Source organism: Tupaia chinensis, unplaced genomic scaffold (assembly GCF_000334495.1).
Source record: "Tupaia chinensis unplaced genomic scaffold, TupChi_1.0 Scaffold144682_1, whole genome shotgun sequence".
In the NCBI taxonomy this organism is placed as follows: domain Eukaryota; kingdom Metazoa; phylum Chordata; class Mammalia; order Scandentia; family Tupaiidae; genus Tupaia; species Tupaia belangeri.
In genome coordinates, this window is record NW_006204543.1 from 2,408,926 (window position 1) to 2,418,610 (window position 9,685).

General features: G+C 56.7%; 1 protein-coding gene across 2 annotated transcripts in view; it reads right to left on the bottom strand.

Moving 5' to 3' along the window:
* The window catches only part of CYFIP1 (cytoplasmic FMR1 interacting protein 1), a 39,580-nt gene that overhangs the window by 24,774 nt on the left and 5,121 nt on the right, over positions 1-9,685 (bottom strand). For both annotated transcript variants that reach the window (XM_027767803.1, XM_027767804.1), the window contains exons 9-13: positions 6,725-6,816; positions 5,126-5,243; positions 4,528-4,650; positions 2,579-2,704; positions 508-674 (exon numbers count right to left, since the gene is read on the bottom strand). In XM_027767803.1, the coding sequence (XP_027623604.1) occupies positions 508-674; positions 2,579-2,704; positions 4,528-4,650; positions 5,126-5,243; positions 6,725-6,816 (626 nt within the window). The remainder of the gene's footprint in view (positions 1-507; positions 675-2,578; positions 2,705-4,527; positions 4,651-5,125; positions 5,244-6,724; positions 6,817-9,685) is intronic.

Sequence of the window (9,685 nt, forward strand, 5' to 3'; positions counted from 1 at the left end):
GACTCGGGCGGCAACCTCACTAAAATCCCCGTGGACACGGAGGCCCCGCCGGTGAGCACCACTGCCTAAGCCCCTTCAGCCGTGATGCTGACCGCGTGCTGACCGCGTGCTGACCAGCGCTGTGAGCCCTGCCAGCTCCAGCCCACAGGTGCCCCTGAAGGCAACCCTGTCGGGAAGGATCGAGGGTAAGAGAAAGCGGGCTCCAGCCTGCCAGGGTTCCGGCCGATCTGCCCCATCTCTGACAGCGAAGCTACCGGACACCAAGACGCACCCGGGGGAAGGCCACGGGCTGCGTGTCCCACAGGACCGTGGCTCTTCCCATCCGAGACAGACACGCCCTGGCCCCGGGGTCTCCTGACTCCCAACCAGACTCTGGCTGCCTCGGTTGGCTGTGCAGGAGCTACCTGCCCGCCCCACTGTTGTCATCTCAACGTGACCCAGAGGACCCCGGGCCGGGACAGACGCCAGCCCTGTACGACCGCGCATGGCTGCCGGGGCGGGGGCTACCTCTGGATGACGTTCTTCTTCTTCTTGATGGCCTGCCGCAGCGGCTCCCTCAGGGTCAGCTGCGCGAAATCCTGCAGCGCAGCGTAGACGGTGTGCCGGACGGCGTGGTTGAACACACTCTCCATCCGGCCCATCAGCACCTGAAGGCCTTTGATCATGGCGACCACCTGCGAAGGCACGGCTTTCAGCCACAGGGCGGGCCGGCCTCGGGTTCACGCACCGGGCCCCCGCTCTCAGCTCCCAGGTCCCCGCTCCGCCCTCACCCCCTCCCGGAGTGGCCTCAGACGTCTCTGATCGAACCAGCACCTTGAGGGCAGGGACACGCCCACTCCCAGAAGGGTGCACCCCCACCCTGGACTTCAAATGGGAGGGGGGCAAAAGGAGTCGGGAAGGCAGATACGCTAGTAACTAGAACAGAACCCCACACGCGCGTGTAGCCCACACCCCGCTGGTCTACACAGTGGCATGTGGGACTCACACACCAGCAAGGCAGAAGGACACGCACTGCACCGTGTCAGGCCCGGCCGTGACAGCTGCGCACATGCTGTCTTAACAACACGTGTAAGTTTGGATGTGTTTATTTGGGGGAATTGTTGGGTGATTTTCCATCACTTTTACAATATAAAGTTTTTTGTTTTGTTTTGTTTTTTGAGAAGTTTTTGCTATAGGGCATGTGCGCTCACCAGACAGAGAGAGACAGAGAGTCAGAAAGTGAGAAATCACCCCCCAGGGGGGATGGTCACGCCAAGCCCTTCTCCTCCATTCTCCTCTCAGGATCTTGAGCACGCACGCACACACGTCCGGCATGAGTTTTAAGCCGAGTCCAGGACACAAACCGCGGTCAACTACGTGGGAGTACGCTAACTGCTGGTCCCTACAATATAAAGTTTTAAAGAGAGACTTCTATTTTAAAAAGCACATAAAGAGCCCAGCTCTGGGACTAGCAGTTGTCATAATGGCTATGTCGCTGGACTTCCATGTAGCTGACCACAGTTCGAGTCCTGGACCCGGTGGCTTAAAACTCACGCCAGGCACGTATGTATGCGTGCCCAGGATCCTGAGAGCAGAAAGGAGGAGAAGGGACTGTGGCGTGGTCACCCTTCTGGGGGTGATTTCTCGCTTTCTATCTCTCTGTTTCTGTCTTGCTGCCAAGTGCACACACCCTATAGCAAAAACCTCTCCAAAATAAATAAATAAATAAATAGAAATTTTAAGAAATTGAAATAATAAATCAAAGTAAATAAATAAATATTTTAAATACAATCTCTATTAAAAAGCTAAGAAGATTACTCTTAGATGTCTCTCTCTGTCTGGCGAGCACACGCGCCCTAGAACTAAAAAAAAAAAAGATAACTCTTAGAATAGAAGGAAGAGAAATCATATGCGTTGGGGCCGGCAGGTAATGTGGTGGTTAAGGCACTGGACTCCCACGTGGTCAACCACGGTTCGAGCCCCAGACCTGGCAGCCTGCTTTCTCACTCTCTTTCTCTCCGGTGAGTGTGCGTGTCCAATAGCAAATTAAAAAATAATACATAAATTTTTTTTTTAAAAAAAGGAACTGGGACTAGCAGATGGGGTAATGGTTATGTCGTTGGACTTCCATGTAATCGACCATGGTTCAAGTCCCGGACCCGGAGGCTGCAAACTCACACCAGTCACGTCTGTGTGCACGCCCAAAATCCCAAAAGGAGAATGAAGGAGAAGGGAGTGCAGTGTGGCCAGCCCCCCAGGGGCCGAGCACACGCACCCTGTTGCAAAAATCTCTCTTTAAAAAAACAAAAAGAGGATCTGGTATCTAGAATATACAAAACTCTTACAACTCAATACTCAAGGAGCTGGCAGGTGTGGCGGCTAGGGCGCTGGACTCCCACATGGCCAACGGTGGTTCGAGTCCCTGACCTAGTGGCTTGCTTTCTCACATTCCCTCTCTTTCTCTCCGGTTACAGCTCGCTCGCTCTCCCCCCTTGAATAAATAAATAAATAAGAACAAACAAACAAAGACCCCAGGGAACAAAGAGGAACCGCCCGCCTGCAGGCCCGAGGGGTGCAGGCCCAGCGGCCGTGCACTCGCCTCCACCAGCGCGAACTTCTCCTCACTGGTGTAGTTGTAGCGCGTCGCACGCTCGTACTCCTCCGCGTTGTCGGGGCAGTCCTTGTTGGAGTACTTGTCGGTCGGGTGCACCAGCTTCCAGGAGTACTGGGGTAGACAGAGAGGACGGGCGTTCACGCGGGTACCAAACGCCAACTCCACTGACCCACGTGGCCATTGCCAAGGCCAGAAGGCTGGCCTTCGAAGACCTGCTGCCTTCTACAAGCTGCACACACACGTGCAGGCACAGACACACACGTTATCCACCCCCGGAAAAGGGCAACACCCCAGTCCTGCGACTTCCGGTTTAAGAAACACACCCGGCAAAATGACCTAGACGCTGTGTTTGAATATCTAAGACCCTGGGCTCTTCACTACCAATGAAAAACAACTTCTCCTGTACGTGGTCACGTATGCATCCAAGCGGATCGCTCTTATCTGCTCAAAATGAACCACGAAAGGGACAGCCTTCGTGACAGCTCTGCCAATCTTTACCGGCACCAGAAACTACTAAAGCTACACGAAAGGCTTAGTGGTTAGGATGCCAAGGAGAAAATGCTGAAAACACCAGGGCAAAGTGTCAGCAGGTGGTGTGGTGGTTAAGGTGCTGACTCCCACGTGGCCAAGCACGGCTCGAATGCCCAACCCGATGGCTTCTTTCTTACTTTCTCTCTCTCCCCCAACCCTCACCCGGTCAGAAAATTATAATAAACAAACAAGTAAATGTTAAAATTAAATAAATAATTCTTTACAAATGCATATATATATATGCGCATCAGGGCAAGGGACCGGCAGATGGTGCTTAAAGTCCTAGACTTGGCAGCTTAAAATGTGTGTGCGTGCACATCCAAAATCCTAAGAGGAGAATGGAGGAGAGGGGATTGCAGTGTGGCCACTCCCCCTGGGGCTGATTTCTTACTTTCTGTCTCTTTGTCTTTCTCTGTTTCTCAGGTGAGTGCACACACCCTGTAGCAAAAATCTCTCAAAGGAATAAAAAATCTTCAGGGCGAGTGGGAGGCCCTGGATGCACAGAGGCTGAGGCCACAGGGGAGGCCGGGTTTGGCTCCAGCCTAAAGCGCAGACCAGCTGTGGTAGCACACGCCAGTGGTCCTTGCTAACTGGGCCTCCGGGACAGCGGGACTGCCACGTGCCAAGACCCTGTCCACAGCAGCTCAGCACATGCACAGGGACCCGGACCATGGTGGCCAACTGCGCTGGAATCCTGGCCCCAGGGGCTTGAAGACATGCTGGGTGGCCAACCCCGACGAGGTGGAAGGGCTGCGGCATGGTCACGGCTGCTGGGTGCTCACAGTGGCTCGCTCACACTCTGGAGAGCACGTGTACCTGCTCACACACACGCGATGGTGCGGACCTAGTCTAGTAACACGTCTTAAAACATGAGACCCTTGGGACGAGCAGTGGGCATAATGGTTACATCGTGGACCCCCACGTGGTTGACCGTGGTTCAAGTCCCAGACCCAGGGGCTTGAAACTCACAGTGGGTTGTGTTCGCCTCAGCAACACACATACTAAAACTGAAACTCACACCGGGCGTGTGTGCGTGCGTGCCCAGAGTCCAGAGACAACGGAGAAGGGACTGCAGCACGGCCATCCCCTAGCGGGGCGATTTCTCACTGTCTCTCCAGCAAGCACACAGTGTCTCTCTAGCAAGCACACAGGCCCTATGGCAAAAAATCTCTCTCAAAAAGCAGACAGACTTTCATCTGTAACACACACAGATGAAATGCACCCAGATGCCCTAGAAGATGTTCACCGGTGCCCGTGCTAGCGTCCCGGCCCATGACGCGTTGATGCATTTTCAACCCTAAGCCAAAGGTGAGGCAGAAAACATCTCTCTTAGTCGATTCCTGGACGCGCTCGGGACGAAAAGCATTTTTACCCAACAGGTGCCCGGGGCAGGGCAGGCCTACCACTTCCATGACGTGTGCGCTCCACTGCGACAGGAGCTGCAGGCCCTGCAGGGCCAGGTCGAAGAGCTTCCGGTACTCGGCGTCCGTCTTCTGGGTCTCCTGGCGGCCTGACCCGGTGACCACCTGCAGCACAAGCACTGGGCTCGCCCTCTGCCCTGCACACCTGCCCCGGGACCACACTCGACCGCTCACACAGAACCAGAGCCATCTGGGTGTGCGGCCTCCACTGTGGACACTCAAAGCAGAGGGCAGGGTCCTGCCAACTGGAGGGTGCCCGGGATGGGGCGTCGGGAGAAGTGCATGTAGTGCTCCCCTCTGCCCCGGGACCACGCTCCGTCCCGACACGAGCCATGGCTCGGAAGCCCCGTCCACCCCGCTGCTGTCCCTCTCCACCCTCTTCGAGCCACCTGGGCCACGGCACTGGGCCAGGAAATGGCCGTTCGGTGGTCTCCCCTCAGCCCTTTCCGCAGGGCTCCCTGTTTGTCCGGAGACAACAAAAGCGAACGGCAGGATCTATCTGTGGATGCAGCGCCATCGTCCGACCCCGGAAAGCCCCATCGGGTGTGAGGCCCGGGCACGCGGAGGGGGCGGCGCCTACCTCGCTGTTGCTGTAGCGTGCCAGCTCGGAGATGAAGCGCATGTGGTCCTCGCGGATCTGCAGCATCTGCTCGCAGATGTTGTACTGTGGGCTGCTGCCCGAGGACGTGCACGTCCAGCTGCGTGGGGGAGGCCCGTCAGCCGCGTGGGCACGGCTGGCACGCTGCCCCGCCGCGGGCCGAGGGCCTGACCCTCTGTACGTTTAGTCGTTCAGAAAACCAAGTGGGGCCGGCAGGTGGTGTGGTGGCGAGGGTGCTGGGCTCCCCGGGGCCAACCACAGTTTGAGCCCCAGGCCCTGTGGCCTGAAAGTCATTCCAGGCACTCAGAGTGCGTGTCCAAAATCCCGAGGGAAGTGAGGAGACCGCAGTGTAGCCATCCCCGGGGGTGTCTGCTCACTTTTCCTGTCTCTGTCTGGCAAGCACACGTGCGCTATGCCAAAACCTTCAGAGAAAAGCAAAAGGCAACACGAGAGGCCACCTCTGCCTGAAAAGCCTGAGCACCGAGTTGTGGGGAAAGCCGTGACAGTGTTTGTTTCCTATGCAAAACCGTGTCGGACATTCCCAGAGCCCACTCCTCGCTGTCTGGCCTGCACGGAAAAGGTCTGCTGACCCCCGAGACAGAGATGCAGTCAGGCTCCTCCGCATCGCGCAGAACGGCAACCAGGCGGCCTACGGCAGTGCGTGGAGTCCACATGAGGGCCGCGTGTCTGTCACCTCTAGCCTTCGTGAGCCTGTGCCCCGACAGAGGGAGCTGGCCAGCTCTCTATGCCGAGCCGGACAGCAAACATCGTCGGACTTATGGGCCAAGCGATTTCTCCCCATCTGTCACCTGGGAGCCCTCTTCTTTTTTTAAGGCAACTTTTAAAATACATAATGACCACTCTCAGCTCTAGAGACCTTGCAAAGATAGGCCAGGCCTGAGCTGGCCCTCACTCTGCCGTCACGCATACACTCGGCCTGGCCTGCTGGGACCGGCAGCTGAGCACACACCAGTGCACGCACCAGCACACGCCTGGGCACGGAGAAACAGGCCTGCTCCGGAACACTGCATGGCCAGGCCAATGGCAGCCTCTGGAGTGACACCGGTGCTCTGTGCCCACGCTGCCTGGCATGGGGGGCGCTGCCCAGTGACCGTGTGAGAGGTGGCTATGCCCCTAAGGGTTCACGGCTTAGGCTTTTTTGTTTTTGTTTTTGGCAAGATGGAGTGTGTGTGTGCTGTGGGGGTTGTGCACGCACACATGCACACATGAGAAATCACACCCCAGGGGAGGATGGCCACACAACCTCTTCTCCATTCTCTTCTTGAGAGTTTGGACACACGTGCTCACACGCCTACCATGTTTTTCAAGCCACCTGGTCTGGGACTTGAACCATGCAGCCAGCCTTGTGGGATCCAGATGCCTTAACCGCCGGGCCACCTACTGGCCCAATTGCGTTTTTAAACAGATTTAGAGGTGAAGAGCCACCGGGCAGAGCTCCCCGTTGGACATCCAGACCACCACTGAGGATGTGCAAAGTCTGGTCCCCAGGTTCCCAACCGCGGGGTGGCCTCACACTGCCCAAGGGCCTCCCAGCAGCTCTGCCGGGCTTCCCACGCCTACCGAGACTTATTCTCCTCGTAGTGGGCGCTGGTCTTGATGTATCTTGCCAGTTCGATCTGCATGTCCCCGAACAGCGGAACCACCTGCAGCTGCTGCCCTCGGAAAGAAAAGTCACGTGTCAGGCCGCACACGCACGGGCAGGGGACGGCAAGCGCGGAGGTCCCCGGGGCTGAGGCGGACTAGACGCGAGGTGGTAACCGACGTCCACGCCTGCTCTGAGAAGGACGAGGCCCGCCGGGGCGCGGTGGTGACGGCAGGGGGCACACAGCCGGTGCGCAGGCTGAGTCCCAGACCTGGCAGCTTGAAAACTTGCTGGGCGCCTGTGCACACGTGCCCAAAATGCCAGAGGGGCCGCAGCGTGGCCATCCCCCCGGGGCGAGGGAGTGCGTTCTCAACGTCCTCAACGAGCAAGAGCACGTGCCTACGGCAGAAACCTTAAAAAAACAGAACCGACACACACAAAATCCACCCACATGTTAAAACTGACCTGCCTTGTTGCTAGATCCAGTCATTCATAAACAAAAACCTGCATTTTTAAAAACCAGCAACCAGAAACAGAAATTCACAGAGAAAGAATGTGCAACTACATCAAAAAAATTTTAAAATGATACCTGAGTAAATCTAGCAACAGATGTGTAAGACCTCTAAATAAAACCAGCATTCCAAAAATTCCTGATCAAGTCTTCGGTGAGTAAACGTATCATGTTTGTGTATTAGAAGGCTCAGTTACCTATAAATAAAACGTCCTTCCTTTCTAAATTCATCTCTACAACAATGGACTCCAATGAATATTCCAGTAGGAAAGATTATTTTTGGCAGATTTTGTTTGCAATTCAGCAAATCAGTTCTAAAAAGTGAAACGGTACCCGAGACGGTCTTGAGGAAGCCACGTGAGCAGAGCTGCTTCCCGGATTCACGCAGTGGCCCTGGGGCAGGGAGCCTCAACAGGGCACGGGCACAGGTGCCTGAAGACCCAGGAGCGGCCACTCCCCTCTCCATACACAGAATCAGCTCAGCTCCATGCGGAGCGTAGAGCTAGAGAGAAAGGAGACAGGGCGCTTCCCGCTAGGAGTTTCCACCAGCCTGCTACCCACAACCAAAAACTCTTCTAAATTATTCCCCCCTTTTCTTTTCTTTTCTTGGAGAGGTTTTTGCTATAGGGTGCGTGCGCTCACCAGAAATACAGAGAGAGACAGAGAGACAGAAAGCGAGAAATCACCCCCCAGGGGGATGGCCACGCCGCAATCCCTTCTCCTCCACTCTCCTCTCGGGATCTTGGGCACGTACGCACACACGCCCCGCGTGAGTTTAAGCCACCGGGTCCGGGACGCAAACTGTGTTGACTACATGGGAGTCCGGCGACATAGCCATTACGCTAACTGCTGGTCCCCTTTCTCCCTTTTATAAGAGAGATTTTTGGTCTAGGCCATGTGTGCTTGCCGGAGAGAGAGAAAGACAAAAAGCAAGAAATTACCCCCAGGAGGGATGGCCACACTGCAATCCCTTCTCCTCCATTCTCTTTGGATTTTGGACACACACACCTCCCATGTATTTTAAGCCACCGGATCCAAGACTTGAACTGCAGTCAACTACACGGGAGTCCAGCAAAGTAACCATTACACCATGTGCTGGTCCCTCACAACCATTAATAAAGACCGATATAATGGACCACATTAAGAAACGGTGTCCACCAAGCCGCCAGGTAGCATAGTGGTTAAGGTGCTTGAGTCCCACATGGCCAACCGTGGTCTGAGTCCTAGACACAGTGGCTTGAAAATCACGCTGGGTGCACGTGTGCTCGCCTGCCCAAAATCCCAGGGGGAGAATGGAGAAGGGACTGCAGCATGGCCACGCCCCTGGGAGCGATTTCTCACTTCCCCCTCACTGTCTCTGTCTGGCAAGCACACGCCTCCTATGGTAAAAACCTTATTCAAAAAGAGGGTTTCTGTCCATCAAATGGTGCCGTTAAGAACCGGGAAGGCAGGGGGAGGGGAGAACTTGGCGTGAGGCTGTACAGGATCGGTATGAGAAAAGCGAGTCGAGTGACAATGCCATTCTCTGCACGTGGGACCTGCCGAGAGGACCTGCTCCACACGGGGTCCCAGGCTCACAGCCGGTGGGACCCGAGTACAGTGCACGCACAAGCCCGTGGCCCGGCTGGCTGCACGTGGAGGTGGAGCGCGGCCTCAGGCTGTTGGCATGCACGCTCACACTCGTCTCTCACCGAGACATGAATGAGCCTGAAACCTGCTGAGGCAGACCCTCAGCGCGCTCGCCAGAGCTGGTAGGTACGTGAGGGGTCGCTCATCAGCTGGGTTAGTTATTTCGCAGCATGTGCTAGGTCCCCACGTCGCGGTGCACGCAGGGGACACGGATGCGTTCACTTGTCGGCCGTTCCTCACTCAAGCTGGGAGGGGTGGAAGGCGAGGTACATGGGGGAAGGCGTGTATGTCGGCACTGCCGCCACACGCCAACACGAGTGTCCAGCCATGGTCGTGTATCCAGACACGAGAGCCAGAAACCGTAGGAAACACGAGCAGGACTTGGAGGGGCGCATCACAGCGAACCCAGAGACCAGTGATACGAAAAGCCGCGGGGGACTCAGCTCCAGGGCAGTGCGACACCGGCCAGACCACCACAGGGCTCACACGGCCACCTCCCACGAGACAGTGCCACACGCTGGCGGGGGCGCGGGGCGACAGGAACACTGGGGAGGATGCCAGTCAGCATGGCCCGGCGGAACGGGACGGTCCTTGGCTGAGAGGAGAGAGGCCCTAGGGCCCCTGGCCGCGTCCCCCAGAGGTATCCCACAGAGGTCCCCAAATCAGAGCCGCTCACGTACTTCCGAGACACGGCTCGACGGCACGCGGGCACACGGCTGCACGCAGACTCGGGCACGGCTCCACTTTGGAACCCGCAGCCCGGGCACAACCGGCAGGGCGCGCCCCCTCAGGGGGGGGC